Source organism: Pipistrellus hanaki (genome assembly GCF_964339955.1).
Source record: "Pipistrellus hanaki genome assembly, chromosome: 1".
Lineage (NCBI taxonomy): Eukaryota > Metazoa > Chordata > Mammalia > Chiroptera > Vespertilionidae > Pipistrellus > Pipistrellus hanaki.
The window spans coordinates 62164997-62180253 of NC_140503.1; the positions used below are offsets into that span (position 1 = coordinate 62164997).

General features: G+C 40.1%; 1 protein-coding gene across 1 annotated transcript in view; it reads left to right on the plus strand.

Annotated features, from left to right (window-relative positions):
- Positions 1-15257, plus strand: part of INO80 (INO80 complex ATPase subunit) — a 129007-nt gene that overhangs the window by 64185 nt on the left and 49565 nt on the right. The window contains exons 20-25 of the mRNA XM_084904453.1: positions 1168-1335; positions 1550-1683; positions 2197-2264; positions 3092-3185; positions 4615-4786; positions 11910-12050. Coding sequence (XP_084760579.1) covers positions 1168-1335; positions 1550-1683; positions 2197-2264; positions 3092-3185; positions 4615-4786; positions 11910-12050 — 777 coding nt within the window. The remainder of the gene's footprint in view (positions 1-1167; positions 1336-1549; positions 1684-2196; positions 2265-3091; positions 3186-4614; positions 4787-11909; positions 12051-15257) is intronic.

A 15257-nucleotide genomic window follows, 5' to 3' on the forward strand; every position in this document is an offset into this window, starting at 1 on the left:
ACTGGTTGGAGTGTCTGCCCCCTGCTGGTCAGTGCATGTTATAGTGACTGGTTGACCAATCAACTGTCCCCTGGTGGTCAGTGCACGTCATAGTGAGCAGTTGAGCAGCCTTAGCATATCATTAACATATAACACTTTAATTGGTTTAATAGACAACTGGACACTTACCATATTAGGCTTTTATTATATAGGATGTTTCTTTTTTTTTTTTTCTTTTTTTTTCTTTTATTGATTTTGTACAGAGAGGAAGGGAGAGAGATAGAGAGTTAGAAACATCGATGAGAGAGAGTCATCAATCAGCCGCCTCCTGCACACCCCCCACCGGGGATATGCCCGCAACCAAGGTACATGCCCTTGACCGGAATCGAACCCGGGACCCTTCAGTCCCCACGCCGACGCTCTATCCATTGAGCCAAACCGGTCTCAGCATATAGGATGTTTCTATCTCTCCCTCTCCTGTCCTCTCTGAAATCAATAATAAAATAAAGAACTAAATTTCTAGGTTGAGTTGAGGGACTTAGGGAATGATTAAACATGGGGTATGAGGGAGAGGAAATTAAAGCTGACTAAAGTTTCTCTTTGGGCAACTCAGTGAATGGTAATGCTGTTAATCAAGTTAGTAAATTGTGGAAAACATGGTTGTTTTCTGATATGTAACATATAAAACTGCTTCGCCCAGCTATTGTGGCTCGTGGCTCAGTGCAGGTTTAGGGCTCGATCCTCAGTAGGAGACACCGATGGAAGTTGATTCTCTTTCATCTAACTCTCCCTCCCCCCTCTTCTGTCTGAAATCAAATAAAAATAGATTTTTTACTAAAAACATAAAACTGCTGTGCACTCTCTGAGTGGTACTATTTTATTATAGTAGGGAGTTGACAGTATGGGACTAGTGGAGTTTAGGGATATATTTTTATTGTAAGTCACTGTGATGTGGCAGTGATTGGTGCTACTGGGAATGGAAGAAATTGCCCAGGAGCAGCATGTAGATTGAGTGGCAGGGAGAGAGAATCAAGGAAAAAAAACAACCCACATTTCTGGATAATTAACCACATCATAGATTTTTAGGGATAATGTGTTTCTAGAGATGCATATATATTTTTTCAATCATCTGGCTTGTATGTGTTCTAAACTGTTTTTCAAAATATAAATGTTTTCACTGGTTTTTAGATTGAGATTCTAATGTATTGCCAACTGACCAGTCGACAAAAGCTACTATATCAGGCACTAAAGAACAAAATTTCTATTGAGGATTTATTGCAATCTTCTATGGGCTCTACCCAGCAAGCACAGACCACCACCAGCAGCCTCATGAATCTGGTCATGCAGTTTAGAAAGGTAAGAACTTATAGATCAGTTGCCCTGAAGTTGTCTTTATTAACCCACTTCAAGTAAAAGGCCTCTAACCTTGATGCCACATAAATACTGTTAAAAAGATGAAAATGGCAGAGTATTTATTCACAAAGGTAAACATTCAGAGTTTGGGATTCCCCCACCATTTATAGAGTGATGTTTGCTCATAACAATGTTGTGTTCTTTCCCTTTCTCTTAGGTGTGTAATCACCCAGAGTTATTTGAACGACAAGAAACTTGGTCTCCGTTTCATATTTCCCTAAAGCCATACCAGATTTCAAAATTTATCTACCATCACGGACAGATCAGGGTCTTCAACCATTCACGAGACAGGTGAGCAAATAGTAATATCTGTTTATTCTAAAAGATTGCTTTTGTAAATGTGGGATTGTGGAAAAAATTTTAGTGAGAATGTTTGAATTCCTCACTAAAACATAATTAAGGGATCTTGTGGTAGGAAAATCTGTGCACTGTAAAGAATTTAACTGGATGACCTTAAAGACCCTAGCCACTTCTAGCTGCTTTTCCACATGAGAAATATGCTCTTGTGTGCAATTAGCATTTGCACCAAGAGATCTGTAAAAGAGGCCTGTGTTGCTCAGTGGTTGAGCATCAACCTATGAACCAGGAAGTCACAGTTTGATTCCTGGTCAGGCACATGCCCGGGTTGCAGGCTTGATCCCTAGTCAGGGGCTTGCAGGAGGCAGCCATCAATTGTTCTCTTTCTGATGATGTTTCTATCTCTCCCTCTCCCTTCCTCTCTGAAATCAATAAAATATATATATATATATATTTTTAAAAAAATCAAATTTGGGTTTGGATTTATTTTATTTACTTATTTTACAGGTGGTTAAGGGTTCTTCTTTCTCCATTTGCACCGGACTATATCCAGCAGTCTCTCTTTCACAGAAAAGGTAGGTGTTTTTATTTTTATTTTTTTATTTTTTAATTAAATTATTACCTGTGTACATATTTTAACATTGCCCCCCTCCCCCTTCCATATATACCCTCCCTCCCCAGAGTTTTGCGTCCACTGGTTTGTCTTTATCTTTGGGAAGGATAGTTTACCAAGGATTCATCAGGGTGTTTCTCTTTGTTTTGCTGAGTGACAGATTTGGAACTAATCGTGGTTTGCCTGCATTCTAGGTTTTTATTTATAAAGTCTTGATAAGATTTAAGTAAATTAGTCATCTTCATCTCTAGATGCTATGATTTGTGACTGTAACAGGATGCAATTAAAAAAAAATATTACGTTGGCCTTCCAGCTTTATTTCATACCTGACTCTTAAGAATTTCTAACACTCTTGAGGCATGAAAGAGACAGTGCATGATTCTTATTAGTCTAAGGAAAAGAAGCTGCTCAACTTAGAACATTGTCCATAGTATTAAGGTAAAGGTTCCATAATTCAGAATCTCTTACTTCTGTCCTTTGCTTTTTTCTTTTGGTCTTGCATGATAAAAGGAGAAAGCTGTTAGCCAAGGATCCAAAAACCCCAAATGTAACTAATGAGCCAACTTTACTGTAGCTCATCTGTGCCATATCTCATAGGACTGCCTACTCTCCTTATGATTGTGGTACAAAAATATGACACCCTGACTTTCATAAAAGCAGCTGTGGTTCAGAATCTTTAAAATATGTTTTTATTATTAAGTCAAAATTCAGTAGTTTAGCAAACAGGTTTTAGTTGAGTATTATCTCTTGGCTTGTTATTGTGTTTAACTTTGTCTTTTGGTAATCTAGGTGTTAATGAAGAAAGCTGTTTTTCTTTCCTTCGGTTTATTGATGTATCGCCAGCAGAAATGGCAAACCTCATGCTTCAGGGACTTCTGGCCAGGTGAGTGAGGAGTTTGCTCGTTGTTTGATGAGAGAGCCATTGGAAATAAACAAGGACAAAGGTTGAATACTATGAAGGTTAAACACGTAATGTTATATCTTACAGAGCCTCTCATCCTTTTTCTATTGTTAAAAATTTATATTAGGGCCTGCGTGGCTCTGGTTGAACTGGGAGGTCAGAGTTCGATTCCATGTCAGGGCACGTGCCTGGTTGCAGGGTCAATCCCTAGTGTGTGGCATGCAGGAGGCAGCCGATCAGTGATCCTCTTTCATCATCTCTCTCCTTCTCCCTTCCTCTCTGATGTCAATAAGAATATTTTTAAAAAGAAAATTCATATTAGGAAGTCTTCATTTTCTTTTGATCATTTAATAATTGCTGGATGCTACATGATATCCTATCTAATAAAAGTAATATGCAAATTGACCATCACTTCAACACAAAAGATGGCTGCCCCCATGTGGACACAAGATGGCCAGCAGGGGAGGGACCAGGTCTGCAGGGGAGGGCAGTTGTGGGCAATCAGGCCAGTTGGGAAGGGCAGTTGGGAGGGACCAGGCTTGCAAGGGAAGGAAGTTGGGGGCAGTTAAGCCTACAGGGGAGGGCGGTTAGGGGTGACTGGGCCTGCAGGTAAAGGCAGTTGGAGGGGGACCAGGCCTGCAGGGCAGGGCAGTTAGGGGCAAACAGGCTGGGAGGGGAGCAGTTAGACATCAATCAGGCTGTTAGGGGGTGATCAATCTGGCAGGCAGAAACGGTTAGGGGCAATCAGGAAAGCAGGCAGGCGAGCAGTTGGGAGCCAGCAGTCCTGGATTGTATGAGTGGTTCCAGATTGGAGAGGGTGCAGGCTGGCTGAGGGACACCCCCACTCTCCCTGTGCATGAATTTCGTGCACTGGGCCTCTAGTACCATAAATCAAAACATCAGGCTCTCCTCCCAAGTGCTCCCAGGTCTTCAGGCCTTCTTAATTTCTAATTAGTCTACTATATTTTATTCGCTTCTGCAGGGCAAATGATTCCTTTAGTTAGTAATGATTACAGCATAGCCTGCCTTAAATGTTCTGGGAAACTTAGTTCTATGATCTTATTCTTTGTCTGATCTTATTCTTTTACCTTATTAGGCAAAGCTCTCTCCCTAATAGGAGGATGTTTTCATGATAGAGTTTTTGTGGTAGGATTGAATATTTTTCAATATTGAGATGAGCTTTACAGAGAATTTTAGTTTTCATAGTAGAAATGCACGTCATGCAAAAGGTAGAGTTTATAGAACAGAAATATGAAATGGTTTTATCTCAAAGTAGGAAAGAACTGTTTCTGAAATGCTCAAGATTTAGGAAAGAGACATGTTAATGAGAGACAAAGTTCCTCACTACTGTGAACTACCCTCAAACCTCCATGGAGCACTGAATAAGCATGTCTGCTGTGATTTGTTTCAGATGGTTAGCTCTTTTCCTGTCTCTGAAAGCCTCCTACAGGCTCCATCAGCTGCGCTCCTGGGGAGATCCTGAAGGGGAGAGCCAGCGGAGACATCTGAGCAACAAGGATTTCCTTCTAGGCGTTAATTTTCCACTCTCCTTTCCCAATCTTTGCAGCTGCCCTTTGTTAAAGGTAAGCAATTATTTCAGCATCAGCTATCCAAGTAGTACTCCATTCCCTTTACAGTAAAAGAACCAATAGAGTAAATAATGGCCTGATGGAGCCAAAAAGTTCCCAGAGCAGTGGGAGCAGTATATTGATACTTATGTGTATATAGAAAATATATATGTTGTATAGAACTTTACTGTAATACAGACCTTAAGTGCACAACTCTCTGAATTTATACATGTGTAAAATACTTGTGCAACAACTATCTACAATAAGATATAGATCATTTTTAGCACCCATAGAAGTCTCCCTCGTGTTACTTCTGATTTAATACCTCTAATTCAGAACAAATCAATAAAGGTAATCACTATTCTACTTTTGCCTTTTATATAAATGTTTGCTGAAGGACCTGTGAGTATTGGTGCATTGTATTATTGTTGTTTTTCTCTTTGGAACCTGGTGTGTATTCTTATCTCAGGGAATGTCCTTCGGTCTAAAATTAAAAGTCTAATCTTGCCCTGACCTAGTGACTTGGTTGGAGCATCATCCTATAAACAAAAGGGTTCTATTACTGGTCAGGGCACTTAGATAGGTTGCGAATTCTATTCTCAGTCGAGGAGCATACAGGAGGCAACCGATCGAGTTTATCTGTCACATCAGTGTTTCTCTCTCCTCTGCTTCCTCTCCCTCTAAAACCTATAAAAACGTCTTTAAGAGATGATTTTTTTAAGTGTAATATTTTTCAGTATTTAAAATAGAATTTTGTGAAGAATCCTAACTTTTTCTTAAATGTTGGGAAACATCAGTAGTATTGGTAACTTTAATCATTTATTGATTTCTTTTTATTTTGTACATTAGTTATTTTTGTCCTGCATTTGAGCTGAGAACTAAATGTATTGATACTTCTTTTTTTATTTTATTTTATTTTTTTTTATTGATTTTTTACAGAGAGGAAGGGAGAGGGAGAGTTAGAAACATCGATGAGAGAAAGACATCGATCAGCTGCCTCTTGCACACCCCCTATCGAGGATGTGCCCCAAACCAAGGTACATGCCCTTGACTGGTACCGAACCCGGGATCCTTCGGTCCGCAGGCCGACTCTCTATCCACTGAGCCAAACCGATTTTGGCTAATTGTGCTTCTTGACACTGAGGGATACTAGTAGAAGTAGTTAATGTATGGAAATTTCAAGAGTAATTGCAAAAATGGTCAATTGTGGAAATTAGCCCTTATATAGCTACTAGAAACCCAGTGCACGAAATTCCCTCAGCTTGGCCTGCGCCCTCTGGTAGTCCGGGACCTCTCGCTCCTTATTGTCTGCCTGCTTGCTTCTTATCACTCGGCTTGCTGCTCCTTAGTGTTGCCATGGAGATGGGAGAGGTGCTTGCCACCACTGTGGGTGTGAGTCCAGCTTCTGGCTGAGCAGCATTCCCCCTGTGCAGGGGTCTTCAAACTACGGCCCGTGGGCCACATGCGGCCTTCAGAGGAGTCTGATCCGGCCCGCCAGGTTTTTTGGGCAGTGAGCGCAGCCGAGGTGTTACAGTAGGAATTAGTAGTTCATATAGTCCGGCCCTCCAGCTCTCTGAGGGACCGTGATCTGGCCCCCACTTTAAAAAGTTTGAGGATCCCTGCCCCTGTGGGAGTGCACTGACTACCAGGGGGCAGCTCCTGTGTCGAGTGTCTGCCCCCTGGTGGTCAGTGTGCATCATAGTGATAGGTTGTTCTGGTCATTCAGCCATAATGGTTGCTTAGGCTTTTATTATACAGACAGACACCTACATAACAGATTACCTTAAAACCTAGCAGTTTATAACAAAAAACATTTTATATCTCACAGTTTTCTTTGGTCAGGAACTTGGGAGCAGCTCAGGTAGGTGATTCTGGCTCTTAGGAAGTCAGAATAACAGCTAGGGTTACAGTTACCTGAAAGATTGACTAGAGCCATGGCATCTGCTTCCTAGGTTACTCATTTTCATGCCTGGCAAGTGGTGTTGGCTGGAGGCCTCAGTTCCTTGCTGTATCAACTTTTCCATGAGGCTGCTTGAATGTCCTCATGGCATGGCAGCTGGCTTCCCCCAGAGTGAATGACTCAAGAGAAAGAGTAAGGAGGAGCCACAGTGCTTTATGAACTAGTTTTGGGAGACAGTACATCTAGCTCACACCCAAGGGGAGGGGAATCGTACTCCACCTTTTGAAGAAAGGAGTATCCAAAAAATTGTGAACATCTCAAAAGGACCATAGACCTAACTGCTGGGCTGATGCCTTTATATTGCTTACTTCATTATAAAGTTTGTTTTGGTATTCACTGTTCTGATTTTTTAAAAATATATATTTTATTGATTTTTTTACAGAGAGGAAAAGAGAGGGATAGAGAGTTAGAAACATTGATGAGAGAGAGTCATTGATCAACTGCCTCTTGCACACCCCCTACTGGGGATGTGTCCGCAACCAAGGTACATGCCCTTGACCGGAATCGAACCTGGGACCTTTCAGTCCACAGGCTGACGCTCTATCCACTGAGCCAAACCAGTTTCGGCTGTTCTGAGATTTTGGCTTAGGCTATAGACAGGTTCTGACTGTGACACCCTGAAAGTTCTTAAACTGGAGAAGATGTTGGTATTTCTCCCTGCTCTTCAGGTCATTCATTTGTCTACAGTTTTATTAGCCACAGCAAATTATATACCGTATAATATCTGGCTTTCATCTCGAACAGGAGGAATTCATTGCTCATAAGACCTAACCCCTTGTGAGCAAAACCTTTCCTTGCAAAAAGTTTTCATTTTCATTTGTTGGATCATAGCATAACAAAAGAAGAAAATATCAGATAAGCATTCATTTCAAGCTATGTTCCCTTCTATATTTTTCATTTTCATTTGATTTGTCAATTTATTTCTGATTATATAAATTTTATTATTCATAAACATAATGCTGAAGAGTTGCTGTTACTCCAACTCTGTTTTGCTTTCTTTTGTAGTACTAGGAAGTGGAGTAGCCTTGTTTTAATATTCAAGTAAACACAAATTACGTTTCAAAGTTTTGATGGAAGAATATGTGAGTTGAATCTAAATTCTGTGTTCAAGATCAGTCTTAAAAGTAAAGGTTGGTGTTATTCTCAAGCAGACAGACCTGAGAAATGAGAGAGGGGAAATGCTAAAATCACAAGTGAGTGTCAGGAATCTTTCTCTTGCACTATTCAAATAATAATTTTGAATTAAAATTCCTTTTTAGCTACCAAATTAGCTTTGAATCAGTTTTCACATAGTGAGCTTTATCCTCTTAAGGCAGAGACTTCTTCATTCTTTTCCCTTTTATGTCTTCATTTCTTTTATAAACAGTAGTAGGTATTGTTCCAGTAACCTATCTCCTAACTACAGCTTTCTAGTATCAGAAATAGATGAAAATCACTGAGGTGAAGGCTTTGTTCTTATTCTTCTGAGGACAGATAATGAGTGTTGACTTAGCTACGTGTTGTCATCTTATTCTTGGTGAGCTATCACGGGTCCCATACTATTGACATCATATTCAGCATTCTAACCAATCCTAACCTCTTCCTTTCCCTCTGCCCTCACCCCCGACCCCGCATGAATGCAATGAATCTGGACAGTGAGAACCTCCTTTTTTCCCTCCAGCATACCCTTGTTCTCACCTGGCAGTGAATATGAAATTTGAATTCTGTGTTACAGAGTTCAAGTACCATTTTAATAATATGCCTTTGGGGTAATACATAAACATCAAAGGAGTAACAGATAACACTGTTGTTTTGAACACAGTTTGGGGCCTTTTAAAAATCTCTTGAAATGAATGCTTATCTGATATCTTCTTCTTTGTTATGCTATGTTCCAATTTCATTGTGTTCCACCCTACTTTGTTGGTGAGAATTTCAAGAAGAAATAGTATTTAGTTAAAAATTTTCATAAATTTAGTATCACATACTTCCCTTGCCACTGTGGGCTTTAGACAGAACTCCTTTGTTGTATGGTTTTGCAGGAATTAAAGAATGCAACTGTCAAAAAAAAAAAAAATGCAAGTCTCACACATATGAATCTTTTTTGTTATTATTGTTTTAGACAAAAACCAGATTCTGTAGGAAATATACCATTTAACCATCTTTTGGGGAGGAAAAACAGATTTTTACTATAACCAGTTAAATGTTACGTTAAGAATGAGGATTGACCGGAACAGAGTACCAGCATTGATTCTCTCTCCTATCTCAGTCTAAAACTTTTTCATGGTAATTAGGCATCATAGGTATTGAAAGCTTATATATGCTCCAACTGTAGTAAGCCAACTACCTCATGAAATTGGGGACATTTCAGATTTTGCAATTTAAATTATACAAAAGGATCTAAACATAATATATTTTTTTAAAGAGTGGTGTGTGTTTAACTTTTAAACACTATTCTCTATTAACGGCTTAGAGAGCTTTGACTATTGAAGAAGAATCCCCTAAACAGGAAGTTTTCAAAAACTTTTTCACTAAATGTTAATTTGCAACTACAGTATCTATCTATCTGTCTATCATTTCCTTAGATTGTGAAAGCTGACAACACCTCTTGTACAAAGCTCTGGGAAGCCATTGTGTTCAGGCTTTGTCTCTATTTTATTTTCCCTGTTTTTGTTTGGTCACTTAAAGTATTTCTGAAACTAGAATCCCTGTAATCTAGCAGTTGATTTATAAATATTATGCCCTTTCACTTAAAATGAGACTTTTTGCCCAACAAGTGTCACTCAGTGGTTGAGCATCGACCTGTGAACCATTGGGTCAGTTTGATTCCCAGACAGAGCACATGCCCCAGTTTCAGGCTAAGGCTGTGCAGGAGGCAGCTGATCAATGGTTAGAGTATCCATCTGCTCACCAAAGGATCCAGGAGGCAACCAATTGATCTGTCTCTCTTACGTCTATGTTTTTCTCACCGTCCCCCCCCCCCCCCCTTTTATCCCTCCTTTCCACTCTCTAGAAATCAATGGAAAAAATATTCTCAGGTGAGGATGAAATAAATAAACAAATGAGTAAGAAGGTCTTTAGGTCAGCTACTGCTGCTACCTCAGCTACCTGAGTGGCAGTGGACATCCCAACTCGCAGCCCTACTAGTACTGTAGCTGGGTGTGATATGAGCAGTGGTTGCTAGACTTGTGTTTTCTCTCCACTCCCAGGAGGGGCAAGAGTAGCTGATAATCAGAAATGCGCTTTCAGAAAACCATAAAATCTGCTTCATTTTTTTTAACCTTTACCTTCATTTTTTTTTAACCTTTTCATTTTTTTTAACCTTAACCTCATTAATAGGGTTTTTAAAGTAATGTCCCTTGCTGTTCAGTATTCAGTATTGGAAGAATCAGATGACACCCAGTCTGATAATCATAATGATACTCACACTAGGCATTCAGAGGATAATGGACATAAACATGTAGAGAGATGAATAAACTTCCATGTAGATGCTAGCCAACATAAAGATGAGTACATAGACAATGTTGAAAAACTATCAGTCCCTGGCTGATGTGCTCAGTGGTTAGAGCATTGTCTGTTGCACCAAAAGGTCTCGGGTTTTATTCCTGGTGGGTTCGAATTCTGGTCAAGGACATGTATCTGGGTTGCAGCTTTGATTCCCAGGCCCAGTTGGGGCACATGCAGGAAGCACCCAATCTGTGTGTTTCTCTCACATTGATGTTTCTTTTCCCTGCCCCCCCTCTCTCCACTCTCAAAAAAACCAATGGGTCCTCATTGATGTTTCTAACTCTCTCTCTCTCCCTTCCTCTCTGTAAAAAAAATCAATAAAATACATTACAAACAAACAAACTATAAAGACTTAAAAAATGTTTTAAAAAAATCAATGGGGGAGAGGGGAAATATCTAGATTCTAGTGAGGATTAACAATAAAATAAAAGAAAATGAACTTTTGATACAGTAATCTAACTGAAGAATTTATATTTGTTAAATCATAGTCAGGTAGAGGAACTAAAGAGATAGTGTTTTTTCTTCCTGACCAGTTGTATTGATGTCACTGCATAAATAAAATAGCTAACATCACTAGAATGACACTGCACTGTGTTAGTACACACATGTGATGCTAAGCAGATTTGCCTTAAAGAAAATTTTGTTGGTGGTCATTGTTGAGGTTGCATCCTGGCTGATGTTGCTGTTTCATTATTGCCCTGTGCGCTGGGCAGTGCTGGTATGATTCCTGGTCGGACACGTGCCTGGGTTTCCGGCTCCATCCCCAGTAGGGGTTGTGCAGGAGGCGGCCAATTGATGCTTCTCTCCCTTTCCCTTCCTCTTCACTCTAAAATCAATAAAAACATATTTATAAAAAAAATTAAAAAAAAGACCTGAGTTTGCATCAATGGTATAACAAATGAACCAAATTTCCCTGCACATACATACATAGTGTTTTCTCTAATGAAGGTTCCGCTATCACCATTTATAATTAACAGCATCTTTTCCAGAAAAAGGTAGAATTAGAAATGATGCTTAGGTACTTTAATAAAACCACGTTTTGAAATTAGTATGGACTTTGTCTATAATATACTTTTGGTTCTAAGTAGTGTTTGTTTATTAGAATTAATAATATATACTACCATGTTTTCCCAAAAATAAGACATCCTCCGAAAATAAGACCTACTTACAGGTTTCCTTCTGAGTGAAATATAGGGCATCCCCCCGAAAATAAGCCCCCCCCCCCCCCAGGCTAAACATGAGAGATTTGGTCCACTGATTCTGAAAGAAATGGAGTCACAAGAAATTCACCAGGAAATTCAGGAATTGGATTGTTATGATGATGTTTCAGAAGATGATGACATGATTGTAATTGAATAAATGAGTAAATTCTTGATACTGTAGGATTCATAGTATGTCTGGTTTGTGTTGACAACTACCGTACTACCGTACCGTATACAGGTAATAAATTTCCTTTGTTTTCATTTAACAATAAATGTGACCGTATTCTTCTTCATGGAAAAATAAGACATCCCCTGAAAATAAGACCTAGCGCATTTTTGGGAGCAAAAGTTAATATAAGACACTGTCTTATTTTCGGGGAAACAGGATAGGAAGATTGCCTTTAAATCAGATGTTTAACTTGTGATATTTTTCCAGTTTTGATTACATTAACCATAATTATCAATGGCACTAATTTGACTTCTTGTTTTATAGTCTCTGGTTTTCAGCAGCCACTGTAAAGCAGTGAGTGGCTACTCGGATCAGGTCATCCATCAGCGGAGATCAGCTACCTCCTCACTTCGTTGCTGCCTGCTCACTGAGCTGCCATCTTTTTTGTGTGTGGCCAGTCCACGAGTAAGTGCCACAGAAGGGAAGAGACAAAGTAGATGGTATTAGGAGAAATAAACAAATTTTCAAGGCATCCATATCTTAAACGACTGTTTTAAGCTATTTGGACCTTGAGAAACATACAAATCCTTAGTATTTAGAAAAAGCATCCTCACCACAGTCTTGGCTTTCCCAAGACAGCACTTCTCACTTTGAACTGGGTTAGTTTAAAAATTGTATTGACTCTAGCCAGTGTGGCTCATTTAGTTGGAGGCAGCCTCCTATGTGCCAAAAGTCATGGGTTCGCTTCCCCGTCAGGGCATATACCCATGTTATGGGTTCGATTCCCTTGTTGGGGCACATGCAGGAGGCAACCTATCGTTACCCCCCCTTCTTGCTTCCTCCCCTCCTTCACCTGTCCGTCTCTCTCTAAAATCAGTGTAGAGTCAAAACCGGTTTGACTGAAAGGTCCCGGGTTTGATTCCGGTCAAGAGCATGTACCTTGGTTGCCGGCACATCACCAGTAGGGGGTGTGCAAGAGGCAGCTGATTGATGTTTCTCTCTCATCGATGTTTCTAACTCTCTATCCCTCTCTTCCTCTCTGAAAAAAATCAATAAAATATATATATTAAAATCAGTGTAGACATATCCTCAGGTGAGGATTAAAAAGTAAAAAATTTAAAAAGAATAGTTGAATGGTAGATAATTGTGTTTTTCCCCCCTGACCTTGTCTCTCCTCTGTAGTTCCTCTCATTTAGTCAGGGGCTCTAATCTACCATGGCAGCAAGCCATCTGTCAGGTAGATTATCACCCAACAACAATTGTGATATTTGACAACAGGTCAGGGACAGTGGAATATTTGAAAAGAAGAGGGAGCCATTTGTCACCTGCATTGAGGTTTTTGAGGGTTTTTCAGAGGAGGGGGACAGATTGGCAATGAGATTTGATCTGGCCTTATCGCCTCAGTGCAGTCTCCAAATAACAAAAGGAAACATAACACCCTGGCTTCAGAAGACTTCTTAGTCTGGTGTTCTCACTTTCCTCAGCAGTCCTGCCTGCACCGTGGTTCACAAGTGTGCTCCTTCTGAAAAGTGACTGTTGTGCAGTATTTGCCATTCGGCAGCCATGATCTTATGTATAGACTTGGGGCAGTTTTTATTGCATTTTAACGTGGAGCACCTGTTGGATTCTTCCTATAACCTGTTCACTAAAACAGGGCACTCGGGTGGTGGTTAACAGCATTGCTGCAAAGACTGCCCCCTTGGCATGCTGTGGTGGTTTACTTTGCTTACATCTTCTCTCTTTCTGTCCTATTGACCAATGCCAGATACAACCTCAAAGAAGCACATGGAGGGAAGAGAGGCAGAGCAGAGATGTGACTAGATTCTTTGAGCAAAGATCAAGTTTCTGTCTTTCTGTCTTGTTTTCTTTTGCTTTCAGGGGCAACTTTTCATGTAGCCAAGAGACTCTTAAGAGGTTGACATTTCTTAGCCTTCTGTGTGCTTTTTTTTCTTGTTTCCTTCCCTCATTCTAGCAAGTTTATTTTTTCACAGTTCTATTCAGAGAAGGTAGAGTCTTTTGAACATTCCTTAGTGGTTTTTTTCTACCATCATTTATATCAGCTTGCATCTTAATTAAGTTATCAAAGATCAGAATCCAGCAGATGGTCCAAAGAAAGATGATGACTGGAAATGAGATGATATTATTGAGACCCACGGACTCCTGCCTGCCTAGATTTCTTTCTGCTGGTCATGTGTTACACGAATTTGATTCCCTTGTTACTGTCCTCTTCATTTGGTTTACATTGACTATCCAGTTGATACAGAGAAATGCACTTTTTAAAGGAAATATCTAAAGCCACGTGCTCCCATAGAAGGCAGCCTTCAGGCTTCATGGTGTGTGGTTTGTTTCCTTCTCCCTCTTCTAATACAAGGCCTGGTCAGAGGAAGTCTAGATTTTTGAGAGAAGTATGTCAAGATATTTTTACTTCTCATATTCCCAGTATTTTATGGAGCCAATAAAAAGAGAACTGCCTTGAACTATAATTGCATTTATGGACATAAAAATTCTTCGTTTGTACCATTCCAAGGTCTAGAGCCAACCACTCTGAAGAACAACCCTATTTTCTGAACATAGTCACACATATGCACCCCAACTGCACTTCGGAGTATTGTTTTCTGAGGAGGCAGAAGTCTAAATCGGTGGTGGCCAACCTTTCAGACCTCACGGACCACCAGTGGTCTGTGGACCACCTGTTGGCAACCGCTGGTCTAAATGGTCATGCATTGTGCTGCTGTTCCCATAAAGAACAATAAACAGTAGCTGAGACTGTCATAGTGTATAAAGGCGTGGAAGATGTGGGAGCAGTTGGAGTAGGAGAAAGCTATTATCATTAGACCTAGGGCTCCTTCCCAGCATCCTCCTTAGCCCCTCCTGAAAATGGGGAACACTTACACGATGGTTTTGAGCCAGGAAAAAAAAAAAGCTTTAGACATGTCTGGATATTTTATATACACATACATGAATTCTTACCTTTCAGATCAGGCCTGGGGTGTAAGGCAACATTTCATGCAATTTCATAATTATATTTATTTATTTATTTATTATCTCACCCATCTTTGATGGAGAGAAACTGACTTCCTTTGAATCCTCAACCTTAGCCTTGAATTAAAACAAATAAATTTTCCTGGCACATGCTATGAAAACTAGGATCAGTTAAGGAAGAACTGTGCCATTAAGGAAGGAATTATAGGAGCTGTTTTCTCATTAGTTGAGAACATAATTCTGCAGGGGTCATAAACTTGACCTGGAGATTCATCTTATGAAAAAACTAGCGCTTGGAGCGGTCACGCTTCCTAGAGCTAGAGCAGGAATATACGTGTCCTCAGGAAGGACGCGCTGAATGCTTGAGGAGGCAGCCCCTGAGTTTAGGAAGTTAATGAAGCAAGAAACAGGTTAGCTTATGTTGTACTGAAAGGAGTATGCATTTCCATTAAATAGTATGTCATGCTTCATCGGCCCCTGTTTCTGAACCATCAGGAAGGCCACGTGGGTCAAGACTATCGAAGACACAGCTGACTTAGAAATGGACTTGTTTGCCCCCTGTTGGACCTCATGACTTTGCTGCTTACGTCTTCACAACGTGATGTTCTATGTTCTGCATATATCTTGATCCAGGGCTCCTGCCAAAGAAGCTTATCAAAACATTAAAAAATATTTCACTAAGAACTGTGC